General features: G+C 42.1%; 1 protein-coding gene across 1 annotated transcript in view; it reads left to right on the plus strand.

Annotated features, from left to right (window-relative positions):
- The window catches only part of klhl29 (kelch like family member 29), a 147650-nt gene that overhangs the window by 14985 nt on the left and 114639 nt on the right, over positions 1 to 18026 (plus strand). The window contains exon 3 of the mRNA XM_029765825.1: positions 6869 to 7411. Within this exon, the coding sequence (XP_029621685.1) occupies positions 6869 to 7411 (543 nt within the window). The remainder of the gene's footprint in view (positions 1 to 6868; positions 7412 to 18026) is intronic.

Below are 18026 nucleotides of genomic sequence, written 5' to 3' on the forward strand. Positions count from 1 at the left end.
AAGGCAGGGTAGGATAGATATAGGTCTGTAGCAGTTTGGGTGTAGCGTGTCTCCCCCTTTGAAGAGGCGGATGACCGCGGCAGCTTTACAATCTTTGGGTGATCTCAGATGATCAGAATGAGAGGTTGAAAGGCTAGTAATAGGCGTTGCAACAATTTTGGCAGATCATTTTAGAGAGGGTCCAGATTGTCTAGCCAGGCTGATTTGTAGGGGTCCAGATTTTGCAGTTCTTTCAGAACATCAGCTTTCTGTATTTGGGTGAAGGAGAAATGGGGGAGGCTTGGGCGAGTTGCTGGGGGGGGGGTGGGGGGTGGGGGGGGTGCAGTGCAGGTGACCGGGGTAGGGGTAGCCAGGTGGAGAGCATGGCCAGCCATAGAAAAATGCTTATTGAAATTCAAAAATGTATCGGTGGTGACAGTGTTTCCTAGCCTCAGTGCAGTGGGCAGCTTGGAGGAGGTGCTCTTATTCTCCATGGACTTTAGTGTCCCAGAACTTTTTGGAGTTTGTGCTACAGGATGCAAATTTCTTTTTGAAAAAGCTAGTCTTAGCTTTCCTAAATGCTTGTGTATATTGGTTCCTAACTTCCCTGAAAAGTTGCATATCACGGGGGCTATTTGATCAAATGCAGTACGCCACAGGATGTTTTTGTGCTGGTCAAGGGCAGTCCGGTCTGGTGTGAACCAAGGGCTATATCTGTTCCTGGTTCAAAAAATGTTGAATGGGGCATGCTTATTTAAGATGGTGAGGAAGGCACTTTTCAAAGAATAACCAGTCATCCTCCACTGATGGGATGAGGTCAATATCGTTCCAGGATACCCGGGCCAGGTCGATTAGAAAGGCCTGCCCGCTGAAGTGTTTTAGGGAGCGTTTGACAATGATGAGGGGTGGTCGTTTGACCGCAGACCCATTACAGATGCAGGCAATGAGGCAGTGATCGCTGAGATCTTGGTTGAAGACAGCAGAGGTGTATTTGGAGGGCAAGTTGGTTAGGATGATATCTTTGAGTGTGCCCATGTTTACGGATTTGGGGTTATGCCTGGTAGGTTCATTGATAATTTGTGTGAAATTGAGGGCATCAAGCTTAGATTGTAGGATGGCCAGTGTATTAAGCATGTCCCAGTTTAGGTCCCCTAGCAGCACGAGCTCTGAAGATGGATGGGGGCAATCGATTCACATATGGTGTCCAGGGCACAGCTGAGGGCAGAGGGTGGTCTATAGCAAGTGGCAACGGTGAGAGACTTGTTTCTGGAAAGGTGGATTTTTAGAAGTAGAAGCTCGAATTGTTTGGGCACAGACCTGGATAGTATGACAGAACTCTGCATGCTATCTCTGCAGTAGATTTCCACTTCTCCCCCTTTGGCAGTTCTATCTTGTGGGGATGGAAATTTCAGGGTTTTTGGTGGTCTTCCTAAGCCAGGATTCAGACACGGCTAGGACATCCGGGTTGGCAGAGTGTGCTAAGGCAGAGAATAAAACAAACTTGGGGAGGAGGCTTCTAATGTTAACATGCATGAAACCAAGGCTTTTACGGTTACAGAAGTCAACAAATGAGAGCGCCTGGGGAATAGGTGTAGTACTGGGGGCCTGGGTTAACCTCTACATCACCAGAGGAGGAGTAGGATAAGGGTTATAAGAACTGGCTAAAGGCTATACGAACTGGTTGTCTAGTACGTTCGGAACAAAGAGTAAAAGGAGCAGGTTTCTGGGCGCGATAGAATAGATTCAAGGCATAATGTACAGACAAAGATATGGTAGGATGTGAATACAGTGGAGGTAAACCTAGGCATAGAGTGACGATGAGAGAGCGATTGTCTCTAGAAACATCATTTAAACCAGGTGATGTCACCGCATGTGTGGGAGGTGGAACTAAAGGGTTAGCTAAGGCATATTGAGCAGGGCTAGAGGCTCTGCAGTGAAATAAGACAAAAATCACTAACCAGAACAGCAATGGACAAGGCCTATTGACATTAGGGAGAGGCATGCGTAGCAGAGTGATCATAGGGGTCCAGTGAGTAGTTAAGCTGGCTGGAGACACGGTGATTCAGACAGCTAGCGGGCCGGGGCTAGCAAGCTAGCAGAAGGGCCTAAGTGGGACATCGCGATGGAAGAAGTCTGTTGTAGCCTCTTCGTGCGGTTCCGTCGGCAGACCAGCCGTGATGGATTAGTAGGGTTCCGTGTAGTAAAGGTGCCCAGTCCAATTGGCAAAATAGGTATAGTGGCCCCAGAAATTGTCCGACTGTTCTTTGAGAGGTGAAGATGATAAAACCAAATGGTGACAACGTTTATTTAACAACCCCTTGAAAACGACACAGTTGTCAATATTTTTAGCGGAGCTGGTGGTCTCCCAGCAGTCAAATCCAATGCTCTGCACCGTATTGTGACGTTTGATTGATAACAAACTATAGGCTCCCAGCCGTGCACACGGTGGATTAGGGAACTGTCCATTATTTGTGTGGTGCTGAAACGTATTTTTCTCCCCCTCATGAGAATACATTGCCAAGTGTTACTGTGCTTTCCCTGGCTAGCCTAGCTCATGCAGAAATGCCTAACATAGGCCTAACCGAGGAAATTAAAAGAGAGGTTATGAAATAGGCCAATACCATCGTGGGAACAGGTGCTGCGTAAATTATATCCCTGGTTTGGTTTGGAAGGATTTTGGAGTCATTGTGGACAAGGACAACAACCCCTTAGATGGATACACAGCCAGCAAAAAGTGCGTGCAGGTATTTATTTATGTTTTGGCTAATTCAGTTTATCAGTTAGTAATTACTTTAATTCAGGATTTTGGTAATTTAGACCAATGGTATTCAAAGTGGGAATATACAAACGTTATTGACAAATTATTTGAAAAATTTAATTTTACTGAGTAAATGTAAGTATTGGTTTTCTTAATTTTGATAAGAGACAAATGTAATTAATTGAATGTTGTTTGATTGTTAAAATCTAAATTTACCAAATTATTGTTTTTTTTTTTTAAAGTTTGAGTTGTTTGGCTTGGGGTCACCAGAAATTGGGTCCTCAGGATTTCTGGCCCCCGAAAAATGGGGTCCCTGCTGAAAAAGTTTGAATACCACTGATATACCATATGCAGGCCAAAACGTTTGAAAAAAAAAAGTTCATACATTTTTGCGGTCTATATTCGATTCTGGTAGTTATTTAATTTTCAATTTGATTATTATGGTGGCAGGTAGGCTAGTGGTTAAGAGCGTTGGGCCAGTAACCGAAAGATGGCTGTTTCGAATCGCCTAGCCGGCAAGTTGGTAAATCTGCCGTTCTGCGGTGGAGCAAGGCAGTTAACTCCAAACAACAATTTCTCACCGGGCGCTGATGGTGTCGATTTAAGGCAGCCCCCGCACATCTTTGGCTCAGAGGGGTTGGGTTAAATGCAGAAGACACATTTTGGTTGAATGCATTCAGTTATGCAACTGACTAGGTATTCCGTTTCCCATATCTAAACAATATTGAATGTAGTGGATTTGTTATGTCGGCTATTGACTTTCATTAGGTAAGGCTAATTAGCAGGCACTTATTTTCAGAGCGATTTGAGTTGTCAATGTGCCGCATTTCATTGTAAACATTTTAAGACATTGTTCTCAATTCATGGCATGGTTTTCCTTTTATCCAAATGTTGAATAGACATGGAGACAAATTAATTAATGCAGGGAGGGGAATAGTAGCCTACTACTCAGGGAGGGGAATAGTAGCCTACTAATCTAGAGTCATATAAACAATTAAATAAATTGTAATTTGGCGGGTCATGTATCAGCTCTCGGAAACAATTCTATGAGGGTGGGTCGGGTTGCGGAGAAAAATCTGTCCTGATGTCGGCTATTAGTAGGGGTTCAGAATTTATGTGGGGGGTGTTTGGCTCCAAAAAACTGACCCCGTGCTAGACTCTAGGTAGAACATTCTGATGGGCTCGCTGACTCACTGTAAATACATACACTTAGCTACATGGTAAACAGCACTCATCACTTATCTTTTTTCTGTAGGTGTGACACAATATATGGTCAGTTTTATTTTGTGTTTTAGATTTTTAAGAAATTGTTATTATTTGTGAGCCATAATTTGTATTACTTTTATTCATTATTGTGGTCATGTGGTTCGGCAAGAAGAATGCCCCTCTTCCCACAGGTGTTATTACTACCACTGAGGGTTTAGAGGTAGTCACCTCATATAAGTACTTGGGAGTAAAGGCTAGACGGTGCACTGTCCTTCTCTCAGCACATATCAAAGCTGCAGGCTAAAGTTAAATCTAGACTTGGTTTCCTCTATCGTAATTGCTCCTCTTTCACACCAGCTGCCAAACTAACCCTGATTCAGATAGCCATGCTAGATTATGGAGACATAATTTATAGATCGGCAGGTAAGGGTGCTCTTGAGCGGCTAGATGTTCTTTACCATTTGGCCATCAGATTTGCCACCAATGCTCCTTATAGGACACATCACTGCACTCTATACTCCTCTGTAAACTGGTCATCTCTGTATACCTGTCGCAAGACCCACTGGTTGATGCTTATTTATAAAACCCTCTTAGGCCTCACTCCCCCCTATCTGAGATATCTAATGCAGCCCTCATTCTCCACCTGTTCTGGTCCCCAAAGCCCACACATCCCTGGGTCGCTCGTCTTTTCAGTTCGCTGCAGCTAGCGACTGGAACGAGCTGCAACAAACACTCAAATTGGACAGTTTTATCTCAATCTCTTCACTCAAAGACTCAATCATGGACACTTACTGACAGTTGTGACTGCTTTGTATGATGTATTGTTGTCTCTACCTTCTTGACCTTTGTGCTGTTGACTTTGCCCAATAATGTTTGTACCATGTTTTTGTGTTGCTACCATGTTGTTGTGTTGCTAACATTCTGTGTTGTCATGTGTTGCTGCCTTGTTATGTTGTTGTCTTAGGTCTCTCTTTATGTAGTGTTGTCTCTCCTGTTGTGATGTGTGTTTTGCCCTATATTTATATTGTATTTTTATTTTTTTAATCCCAGGCCTTTCCTCGCAAGACTTTTTTTGCCGTTTGGTACATTTCACATTTACATTTTAGTCATTTAGCAGACGCTCTTATCCAGAGTGATTTATAGTAGTGAATGCATACATTTCATACATTTTTTTTTTCTTTCTTCCGTACTGGTCCCCCGTGGGAAGCGAACACACAACCCTGGCGTTGCAAACACCATGCTCTACCAACTGAGCCACACGGGACCGCCAGGCTGTCATTGTAAATAAGAATTTGTTAACTGACTTGCCGAGTTAAATAAAACCAATTATTTAAGTCCTCCAGGTTTAAGCATTCATTTGCACTGAAGTGTATTGGTATCACTATCTAGATGGAGTCAGCAGATCTGTTGGTTGGTGGCATTTACATTGGGCGGTATCGCTTTAGTGAAAACCAAGACTGTTCTCAGGGCAGTTGCCGGTTTTGACTTGCAGTGACTTTTCGTAGCAGGTTAGGACAATTAACGTGGCAGGTTTTGATAATTAGGTTAAAATTAGGTAAAATGCTAAATTTGTCCACGACGCGACTCGAACATACAGTATCTCGCTATAACCATGCCTGCCCTAAGAACAGTTTTGGTTTCCACCTATGCGACGCTGTTTAAACTGGTGATGGTGACCTCACTTCCTCAATCGATTGCGTGAAGTTTTCCTGAAGCCAGCCTTCTTCCCGTTGTCTCAAAATGTATACTGTTTTACAGGTGTGTAATCTATAACTATACACAATATACGTCGACATAGTACGATAACATGTTTCGCTAACTATTTAAAGGGTTGTGTGATGCTTAAGGTGCATTTTTGAGTTTGTCGAAGCTAGAAAATGCTAGCCAAGTATCCCCATTGACAATGGAATTGTAAGTAATGGAGCCACGCTAGGTGAATGGTGTGTAATCGTTAGTTAAAACAGTTGCAAAACGAAAAACGAGAGTTTATATTGGATAAATGCAGGTAGCTAGATCCATCCCCGTTTCGTTTAAGAAACGTTTTGCAACAGATTCGGCGTTATGAATGCGCCCATGACATGATGCAAATCTAAACAAAATGGCGTCGCGGACTTTTCTAAATTGTAAATATACAGTACATTTTTAAACTCCGGGTTGCTTTATTTTGTTAAACGAAGCCTCAGGTTATATACTTATGTTGCACGATTGAATCATTCTAGTTAATGTTTTAGTAATTTTATATATTTTCCGTAATTTAATGGTTCGAAAGTTAGCTAGCTAGCCTCATGCTGAGCGCTAGTTTAGCCCTAGCCTATAATATATGCGTAGATGTAGCTAGGTACTTGTATTGGTTTAACTGTTAGTTTAAGCACTGCTAGCGGGAGTCATTGTTGTCAATTGTGTAGCATTGGGTAACATTTATGTTCACACTGCTACAGTGATAAGCCTGTTTGTCGGACAAACAAGCATACAATTTTATGGTTTTACATTCTAGATAGCATACACTTTGCGCTATTTGTAAGTGATTAGTATTTATTTTGGCACATATACTAATTAGAAATAGCTATATGTACTGTTAGAGACAACCATAGTATATATTCATTTTTTTTATGTAACTGATTTAATATTTTTCAACAAAGCAATTGTAATGAACCAGATAGTTGACCCATGACACTTTTGGGAAAACACGTTTATTAAATTCGATTTAAGAGTACTTTTCCTGAAACCAGTCAACTTTTACTTGTCTCTGCGTTACAGGTAAACGTATTTGTTTTCCTGGTCTCAATCATGGAACCTGGAACATTAGCCCACTCTGTACAGTCTGCCATTTGTTGAGGTAGCAAAAAGGATAATTATGTTATTAGTTAATGTAATAATAATCAAAACTCTTTCTCCTTTCTGCTCTACCCCCCCCCCCCTCTCTAGGTCCTACGTGGGCTCCTCCAGTAGTAACAGTGACCCAATCCAGTCTCCTGCCCCACTCCTATTCCCTCCGCCCCCCCCCCTTCAGTCACAGTGTCACTGTCCAGTCGCCCATCATAGGTGTGACCCCCTCTGTCCAATCCCCCATGCCCCCCCACCCCCACCCACTCATGACAGCCCACTTCCAGCTACCCCCACACTCCACCTCACACCAACCCCCCCCCATGGTTCTCAACATGCCCTCCCAGCCACCCTACCCCTTGGCCCAGCCCCCTGTCGCCTCCTTGCCCCTTTCCTCCACCTCAGGGGGTCCGGGTGGGACACACTCCAACCAACACAACCAAAATGTGATGGGGAATGGTCATCTGATGCCTCACCCCCTCATACAGCCCCCCGTCCTGCCTCTGACCAATGGGCAGTTGGTGCCGCCGCTTCCGTCTACTCTAGTAGCCTATCAGGATGATCCTAGAGGGCCCAACGGGCTCCAGATGCTGAGGACTGTGGGAATGGGGAAGTACGAGTTCACAGACCCAGGACATCCTAAAGGTAAGACAGACCCACTCTGACTGGGCAAGCATGCAGTCACACACACACACACACACCAAAGGTAAGACGGGCCCGCTCCACATGGGTAGAACCCTTGCTTCTGTTTTTTGGTTTTTGCACTTTATTTTCCACTTAATTCGTTTAGGTTTTATCAGCATAGAACTCATCTTTTTTTCTTGGCAGAGTGTTTGTACAGGGAACAGCTTCTCTGGGTAGAGTGTGGATTGTACAGGGAACAGCTTCTCTGGGTAGTGAGGGGTTTGTACAGGGAACAGCTTCTCTGGGTAGTGAGGGGTTTGTACAGGGAACAGCTTCTCTGGGTAGTGAGGGGTTTGTACAGGGAACAGCTTCTCTGGGTAGTGAGGGGTTTGTACAGGGAACAGCTTCTCTGGGTAGTGAGGGGTTTGTACAGGGAACAGCTTCTCTGGGTAGTGAGGGGTTTGTACAGGGAACAGCTTCTCTGGGTAGAGAGGGGTTTGTACAGGGAACAGCTTCTCTGGGTAGTGAGGGGTTTGTACAGGGAACAGCTTCTCTGGGTAGAGAGGGGTTTGTACAGGGAACAGCTTCGCTGGGTAGTTTGTGTTGCCAGAATGTCTGTGAACAACACTACAAATGCAGTTAAAACACTACCTAGTTGGAACCGGTGCCAGATCTCTACAAAGCTGCACCAAGGTCACGGCTTCCACACGCACCCACACAAGCGTGTACACACACACAAACTATTATGTTACTTCAATTACACACACACAAACTATGTTACTTCAATTACACACACACAAACTATTATGTTACTTCAATTGTCCAGCTACACCTACATTCACCTTTAAGCTTATTTTAAGCCTGGAAAACTTTTATCTTTGAAAACTGCGAGGGGCGCGGCATGGCGAGTGGCGCAGTCTCTGCTGTATCTCAAAGCTGTAAATGTATGTTTGTTAACCTTGGAGGTTGTGATGCAGGGCCAGAGACAGATGTTGTAAATTCTCTTACCAGTTTTCACATTTAATGAAGCTTTTAATGTAGAGTGTGGCTTTTTTCCACTTCATATTGGATTTAGTTTCTCTCTCGTTTTAGCTCTATATCAATAAAACGTGAGCAAATGAGTTTCCAGATTGATGTAGAAAGCAGTTGTGCCGGTCGGATCGGAGGCTACCTGAGACACATTTTAAATGAGACACCAGGTGGAATGGAAACAAACATTTGTCCATCAGCAGAGCTAGTTCATTTCTGTTGCATCTTCTGTCTCCTTAGACGCTGTCTGGTTTTTGTAATTGGATAAAGGGATGTTTGAGCTGCCATTAAGGTTAACTCGCCACTTTTTGGCGATATCCACTATTTCGATCTCAAAATAAATAATTCACGTGAATCGTGACGATCCGTAAAACGCAGTGTATCACCCATTGAGCGATGTGTGCTTCATCAAATATCACGTGTGACTGCTATAAACAGCCAGCCGCATCCCCTAACCAGCCGTTAGCCAAATCAGCTGCTTCTCTCTGTCCGTTCTTTCCGCGCATCTCCATAAGTTTTAATGTTATTTAGCGGCGAGCTAGGGTGTGCAGACAGTGATGCAGTTTCGGTTGAATTATTGGAGTAGCTCGCAGCGCGAGCGAAGTGGATATGTAGGATTCTGTTTGTTGCCTAGCATTTGGTAGCAGTGTGTGGGGGGTGTGTGTGAGGGAAATAGGACGTGTGGGACAGGGAGTAAATTCGTGAGGGAGGGAGATTGAAGCTGTGTAAAGTTGTCTGAAGAGTACGCTAAAGATGGTTTCATTTAAACCTAGTGTGTTTTCCCCTTACTGCATCAATGAAATTGCAGATCATTATGTATTTATATTCCTTACTACATTCCTCCTGCCCAATCACAGGTATGGATATGAGTAAATCAGATATTTTCGATTGTACAGTAAAAAGTGCAGTGTTTCCCCTATGTTAATTTAGCAGCGGCGCGCCACCGCTGCTAAGTAGTTGTCGGCACTCCCAACAATGACTAATATTTTCAGTATTTGAGATCTTTAACCTCTCTGGGGTCCACCTGCGGGACACACTATTCAACAGCCAGTGAAATAGCCGGGCAGCAAATTCAAAACAACAATCTCATTATTCAAATTTCTCAAACATACAACTATTATATCCCATTTTAAAGATAAACTTCTCGTTAATCCAACCACAATGTCCGATTTCAAAAAGGCTTTACGGCGAAAGCATAACATTAGATTGTTAGGACAGCACCTAGGGCAAGAAAAACCACACAGCCATTTTCCAAGCAAGGAGAGGCGTCACGAAAACCAGAAATACAGCTAAAATTAATCACTAACCTTTGATCTTCATCAGGTGGCACTCATAGGACTTCATGTTACACAATACATGTATGTTTTGCTCGATAAAGTTCATATTTATATCCAAAAACCCCATTTTACATTGGCGTGTAATGTTCAAATGTTTTGCCTTCCAAAACTTCCTGTGAATGAGCACATCAATTTACAGAAATACTTATCATAAACGTTGATAAAATATACAACTGTTATTCAAAGAATTATAGATACACTTCTCCTTAATGCAACCGTTGTCAGATTTCAAAAAAGCTTTACGGCGAAAGCAAATTTTGCAATAATCTGAGTACAGCGTTCAGACACGAAACCAAACCCGCCATTTTGTGGAGTCAACAAAACTCAGAAATAATATTATAAATATTCACTTACCTTTGATCTTCATCAGAATGCACTCCCAGAAATCCCAGGTCCACAAATGTTTGTTTTGTTCGATAAAGTTCATCATTTATGTCCATATACCTCCTCTTGTTCGCGCGTTCAGTCCACTACTCCAAATGCAGGAAGCGCGCGCAAATGTCACGACGAAAAGTCAAAAAAAGTTCTGTTTACTTTTATAGAAATATGTCAAACGATGTATAGCATCAATCTTTAGGACGTTTGTAACATAAATCTTCAGTAATATTCCAATGTCTTCAGGAAAGAAAAGGAACACAGCTAACTCATGTGAGCGTGCGCCTCTGAGCTCATGTCATTTTCTCACTCATCGACTTCCAGGCGCTCTTGTTCACTCCATATTCACAGTAGAAGCATCAAACAACATTCTAAAGACTGTTGACATCTAGGGAAAGCCTTAGGAAGTGCAAAATGAACCCTAAGTCACTGTATACAGGATAGGGAATCACTTGAAAACTACAAACCTCAGATTTCCACACTTCCTGGTTGGATTTTTCTCAGGTTTTGCCTGCCATATGAGTTCTGTTATACTCAGACATCATTCAAACAGTTTTAAAAACTTCAGTGTTTTCTATCCAAATCTACTAATAATATGCATATCCTGCCTGAGTAGCAGGCAGTTTAACCTCTCTAGGGTAGGGGGCAATATTTTCACGGCCAGATGAAAAACGTACCCAAATTAAACGGCCTACTACTCGGGCCCAGGAACTGGAATATGCATATTATTAGTAGATTTGGATAGAAAACACTCTGACGTTTCTAAAACTGTTTGAATGATGTCTGTGAGTATAACAGAACTCATATGGCAGGCAAAAACCTGAAAAGAATCTAACCAGGAAGTGAGATTTCTGGTGCTTGTAGTCCTCTCAAGTCATTGCCAATCGAACACAGTGAGTTAGGGTTCATTTTGCACTTCCTAAGGCTTCCACTAGATGTCAACAGTCTTTAGAAAGTTGTTTGAGGCGTCTATGATGAACAGAGACCGAACAAGAAGCCTGGGAAGTTGTTGTAGACCCATCAGTTCATTGGCGCGCGTTCATGTGAGAAGGGACCTGTGTTCCAAAACGTTTTTCAAGACACAGGAACCGTCCGGTTGGAATATTACTGAAGTTTCACGTTCTAAAGGCCCTAAAGATTGATGCTTTACAACGTTTGACATGTTTGAACGAACATAAATATATATTTTTTTACTTTTCTTTTTGGTGCGCTTCCTACATTTGGAGTTACTGAACGCGCGAACAACAACGAGCTATTTGGACATATATTCTGGAGTTTATCGAACAAAACAACATTTATTGTGGACCTGGGATTCCTGGAAGTGCCTTCTGATGAAGATTATTAAAGGTAAGTGAATATTTATAATGCTATTTAATATTTTAGATGACTCAAATGGCGGCTATCTGTATTGCCTAGTGTATTTTTCTGAGCGCAGTACTCAGATTATTGCAGTGTGCTTTCCCAGTAAAGTTATAATGAAATCTTTCACAGCGTTAGCATAAAGGAGATGTTCATCTATAATTCTTTGAATGACAGTTTAATATTTTATCAACGTTTATGACGAATATTTTTGGAAATTGTAGCGCTGGTTCACCGGCAGTATTGGAGGCAAAATATTTTCTGAACGTCACGCGCCAATGTAAAATGCTGTTTTTAGATATAAATATGAACTTGATCAAACAAAAATGCATGTATTGTGTAACATGATGTCCTAGGAGTGTCATCTGATGAAGATCATCAAAGGTTAGTGCTTCATTTAGCTGTGTTTTGGGTATTTGTGATGCATGCTAGTTGCTTGGAAATGGCTGTGTGGTTATTTGTGTCGATGTACTCTCCTAGCATAATCTAATGTTTTGCTTTCGCTGTGAAGCCTTTTGGAAATCGGACAACGTGGTTCGATTCAGGAGAAGTGTATCTATAAAATGGTGTAAAATAGTCCTATGTTTGAGAACTTTGAAATATGACATTTTGTGGTTTTAAATTTGGCGCTCTGATTTTTCACTGGCTGTTGAATAGTGTGGGACGATTGTGTTCCACCTACCCTAGAGAGGTTAATTTGGGCACGCCTTTCATCCGGACGTCAAAATACTGCCCCCTACCCTAGAGAAGTTAAACAAGATCATAAAAAGTAGACAGTAATGGAGAATCTAAAATTCAAAAAATGTCATGGCATGAGGCCCCCATTGATTTTATGAGTCTCTCGGATAGCATAAGAACACTGTATAAGTCAATTGCAAAATGTGCAGAATTGCAGGAAATTAGCTTTAACACAGATTACCTTTTTATTTCTCAGTCCCATCACAAAAAGTATAGAACTGCAAGAAACTAACATTTTCTCTCCGCCCCATGGTAAAATGTATAGAGTTGCAGGGAACTAGCTTTAACCTGTTAGGGTAAAAGGGGCAGTATTTTCACGGCTGGATAAAAAAATGTACCCGATTTAATCTGGTTACTAATCCTACCCAGTAACTAGAATATGCATATACTTATTATATATGGATAGAAAATACCCTAAAGTTTCTAAAACTGTTTGAATGGTGTCTGTGAGTATAACAGAACTCATTTGGCAGGCAAAACCCTGAGACAGATTCTGACAGGAAGTGGATACCTGATGTGTTGAATTGACTTTATGCCTATGCCATTGAAAAACAAAGGGGCTGAGGAATGTTTTGGCACTTCCTATGGCTTCCACTAGATGTCACCAGCCTTTACAAAGTGTTTTGAGTCTTATACTGTGAGATCTGACCGGATAAGAGACTTGGAACCGTGATGGCCGATTAGACCCCTGGCGTGCGAGTTGATGGTGGGTACTCTCGTTCCGAAACATTTTAAAAGAGATCCCAATCGTCCGCCTTGAATTTTATTCATGTTCTGGTTAGAAAAGGCACTAATGATTTAAGCTATACAACGTTTGACATGTTTGAACGAACATAAATATATTTTTTCCGTTCGTGAAGTGAAGTGAAGTCCGGCTGGCTTAGATCATGTGCTAACAACACGGAGGTTTTTGGACATAAATGATGAGCTTTTTTGAACAAAACTACATTCGTTATGGACCTGGGATTCTTTGGAAGTGACATCTGACGAAGAGAATCAAAGGTAATGGATTATTTACATAGTATTTTCTATTTTAGATCTCTCCAACATGGCGGTTAGTCTGTATCGCAATGCGTATTTTTCTGGGCGCAGAGCTCAGATTATTGCAAAGTGTGATTGCCCAGTAAGGTTAATTTTAAATCTGGCAAGTCCATTGCGTTCAAGAGATGTAAATCTATAATTCTTTGAATGACAATATAATATTTTACCAATGTTTTCTAATATTAATTAATTATTTTGTTGTCATGACTTGACTGCCGGTATTGGAGGGAAACGATTTCCTGAACATCAACGCCATAGTAAAACGCTGTTTTTAGATATAAATATGAACTTGATAGAACTAAAAATGCATGCATTGTCTAACATAATGTCCTAGGAGTGTCATCTGATGGAGATTGTAAAAGGTTAGTGCATAATTTTAGCTGATTTTATTTTTTTGGTGACGCCTGTCTTTGAATCGACAATACATTACACACAGCTATTGTCAATGTACTCTCCTAACATAACCTAACTTTATGCTTTCCCCGTAAAACCTTTTTGAAATCGGACAATGTGGTTAGATTAAGGAGATGTTTATCTTTCAAAGGGTGTAAGTTAGTTGTATGTTTGAGAAATTTGAATTTTGACATTTATTTGGTTTCAAATTTGCCGCTCTTGAAATGCACCTGCTGTTGATAGGGTGCGCCACGGGTGGCACGCTAACGTCCCACATAGCCCCAAGAAGTTAAAACGGCAACATTTTGTCATTGTGGACAGAGAGCGCTCCATTTGCCATAGCCACTACCACTCGGCAAGCCACTACTTGGCTTGGTATCACATCGTTAGTGAAAATGTTGGTATGGTGACACGCATTCTGAAAACAGGCACATTTTCTTGCAGTTTACACAGATTACTCATGTTTCCGTACAAAAATGTTTGCTCGCCTTTTTGGGTCATAGTCAGTTTGCATCCCTGTGGGATACATTGTTGCTACGTTGTAATTTATACTATTTTATTTAGTACAATAGCCAAAGCAAGTGATAATTGCTTACTTCACTATACGTAACCATCGTTTATTAGCCTTCTATTTAGAAGTACTAGAAATAGTAGCTAAATATTCTATTTTGTAAACAAGCGGTAGGGCTCTGCATAGAACCTTGAGACGTGATGAGATGGATAGCATTCCATTAAATATTCAGCAGTAGAAATCATATACAGATGTCGTTGCAGTAGTAAGGTCACAGCAATGGCTGTGCCATTCAGATCAGTAGCAGGTGTCAAAACCAATGATTTATATATATACACTAGATGACTAATAGGGGGCGCTATGCTGACTCCACTTTGCCTCCATCTTAGCACTCCCTCATTTCAGAAAATATTATGGTAGCTATAGAAATGAATTGGTCTACATTAGTTTTTTCCACCTTTATTTTATTAGACACCTTAATGCATACATACTCTTAAATTATATTATGTGAGGAGAACACACATATTGACAAATCACAACAAAATATGTTTTACGTTTAATTTTGAGATTATATATGTTACTGTCCCCACTACAACAAAACTACTTAAATATGTAAAATGTTTTCCTTGAAACGTTTAATTAAAATACTGTAGAATTCCATTAATTCCTATGGAGCACTGATCCTACTGGGGAGTGCCAATATGGCTGGCCGGTGGCTTCCAAGCCCCTGAATGGCCAATACATAGAATCAGCAATCCAGGATTTATATAAATAATTGGTCAAAACAGAGCCGTGTGTTCTTGAAAACCTTGTTCGCATACAGGGTCACATGAACAAACACTTTTGGTGCTCATTTGGCAACATTGTCTTGATTCTCTTAAGTCTTCTCGAAACGGTTGAGAAAGCTTCCTGACGGTAAGAACACTTAACCTTGCTGCCGTGACTGTTAACCAGTCGGCAACCACAAATCAGGCTGCCATGCAGTTCAGGGTCTGTTTTACGTTTTCATTTTTTTTCATCACATCCTGCTGCTGTCTCTCTCCAGTCACTCACCATCAGTGATTGCATGCTGTAGTGCTGTGACAAGGTGGTAAGGAGGCTAGGACCTTATCTAAGCACAGATTCAGGGTCAGATCTTTTTTTCATAACTTTAATGCTTATGGTTAGGATTGGGGGGAGTAATCTGATTTTTAGATCTGTGGTTAGGGGAAACTTATATTTTGAGCTATGAGATACTGTAGGGAAGCGAGCTGACACACACACACTATTACTTGACTGGCAGATATGGATGTCTTTGCTTAAAAAATGTAATGAATTATCGGCTTGGCTCTGACTTAAATCGTTTATCGTTTAAGTAATGTTTTAGAGCCCACTTTGGCACAGGCTTCTTGTTTTCAGCAAAACTCTTAGTGTGCCCTTCTGTGTGTAGTGAGAACTTGGATATTGAGTCTTTGTAAGGTTTCCTTTGATAGTTTTCAGCCAGCCCTGATGGAGGATTTTTACATTGTAAGTGTGCCTCAAATTCACTGTTAAGTAGGCTATAGAGTAGGCTAATTTGAATGGCTCTCATTGGACTCTAAACACTAAGTGTTGGTGTGATTATAGTTAATTCAAATTGACACAACGACAAGGTTCCAGTTTAACAACTTTTACTTAACCGTATTAGCACAATACATACATGGTTGCCTTCGCACTCAGGCCAGGTTCATCAACAACGAGACTCAGCTCTGTTTATGCCTGTCATTGAACCTATAGGGTCACTGAGTTCACCCATGACGCATCGGATTGAAAGACCATATGAAACCACATAAACCTTAAAGGACCTTCTCCTCAACTGTGAGGCCTAGGCTTAATTGGCCATCTTTGTTTCACTCATTATATTTCAGTTTGAAAGAGACAAAACAGTCTAAAAGTGATAGACACGTAAGGAGAGGGAGAACGACAGTTGCATGCAGAAAGGGAGAAAAAGAGCGAGACTGAAAGGGAAACCGAGGGTAACATCTTAACCTGAATCCTCCTGGTCTGTCTGGCTCGCAAGGATGAGTGACGGTTGTGTAAGCCAGGCATAAGCTGATGACTGGGGTGTTATCTTGCTGTCCTCCTCCTGTGCATTGAATCACCCTTCATGATGGGTCTGACTGGCAAATAGAGGTGAGATCCTTTGCTAGCCCCAACATGCACAGCTATACAGACAGAGTTCAGATGAATTACCAAACACACACACTTAGGAGGCTACCTCTGAACACAAACTGTACACACACACACACACTGTAGGTTGTACATGCATGCACACACACACACACACACACACACACACACACACACACACACACAGACAGTAGGTAGTATGTACATACACACTGAGGAAAGAAGCACCCTCTGCATGGTTAGGTTTGAGTGTGCTTTATATAATAAGGTTGAGCAGACAGTTTGATTGGACGGTGCAGACTGAGACAGTGCCATTTAACATTCAGTCCAGCTGTCACAGGAAAACGAGCAATCTGGACTTAAGTCCCCCTCTCTCACTCGCTCTTTCTCATTCTCTTTCCCACTAATCCGTTCTTCCTTCAGATTTCCCCCGTCACTCTCCTTATCGTGGCATTCCCAGCTGAAAACAGGTCATTAAAAGACTGACTTACACCACTGGCCTCAGTGGAGTGGAGGAGAGGGAGGAATGGGGGAGAGTAGGACAGCTGGTGACAGATGTAGTATAGGGAGGGTGGAGAAAGAGTAGGACATTTGGGATTGGGAAGCGTAGTACTGGGTTGAGTAGGAGAGGGAGGAGAAGAGTGGAAAAGGCAGGTAGAGCACAGTGGTCTCGCCAGCTTAGCAGGAAGAGAAATATCCTTGAACAAAAATATAAACGTAACATCTAATGAGTTGGTTTCATGAGCTGAAATAAGATTCCAGAAATGTTCCTTATGCACAAAAATCTTATTTCTGGCTTCAGAACAAGAATGTCAAAGCCCAGACTTGAGTCCCACTGATAATCTGTGGAAATATTTGAAGATGGCTGTACGCCCCATCCAATTTAAAAGATCTTGGGAAAATCTGCACGGAAGAATGGGAGAAAATCCTGAAACTGAAGGAGTGATTACTTGTGTATTTCATTTTCAATACATTTGCACAAATTTCTAAACATGTTTTTACTTTGGCATTATTGTGTGTAGATGAGTGAGAACCCCCCCCCCCCATTTTTAATACATTTTAAATTCAGACTAACACAACAAAATGTGTAGTTAAGGGGTATGAATAGAATACTTTCTGAAGGACCTATGGGTGGAGTCTAGTCTAGCAGGAAGTAGAGGAGGAGTCTAGGTCAAGTACAGTGAGGAGAAAAGCAGGTGCCAGGCAGGTAGTCTAGTGGCCTCTAGCTGACGGGTAGCATAGTGGTGCGTCTTGTGTGTGCTGTAGCCAGTCAGACCAACCCTGCCACTATGCCCCTCTCGCTTTCGCTCAGTTTCCCTCTGTCCATCTCTCTCTCTCCCCCTTCATCCCACTCCGTTGTACTGGCCGTGTGACTGTGCTGCTGCTGCTGAGTGTTCTCTTGAAAGGCGTATGTGATTAATGAATGCAGTGCAGCGTTGCTGTGCGTGGAGGCGGCGGGCGGCCGACCAGGAATCTGTCTTAATGAGCTATGCCCCGGCTCTTTATGAACTGGAGGGGGTACTGTATGGGTCTCGTGGAGAGGCCTCTCTCCTTTAAAATCCTATAAAGAGGGAGGGAGAGAGAAGGGGGGACGGAGAGAGAAAGAACCCCATGTTTCTAGCCTCTCATCACTCGCTCCACTCTGGAGAGAGACGGAGCGTTGCAGATGAACAGCAGAAAACCATCAGTGAACTTGGAGGGGGAA

Source organism: Salmo trutta, chromosome 1, assembly GCF_901001165.1.
Source record: "Salmo trutta chromosome 1, fSalTru1.1, whole genome shotgun sequence".
Taxonomy (NCBI): Eukaryota; Metazoa; Chordata; class Actinopteri; order Salmoniformes; family Salmonidae; genus Salmo; species Salmo trutta.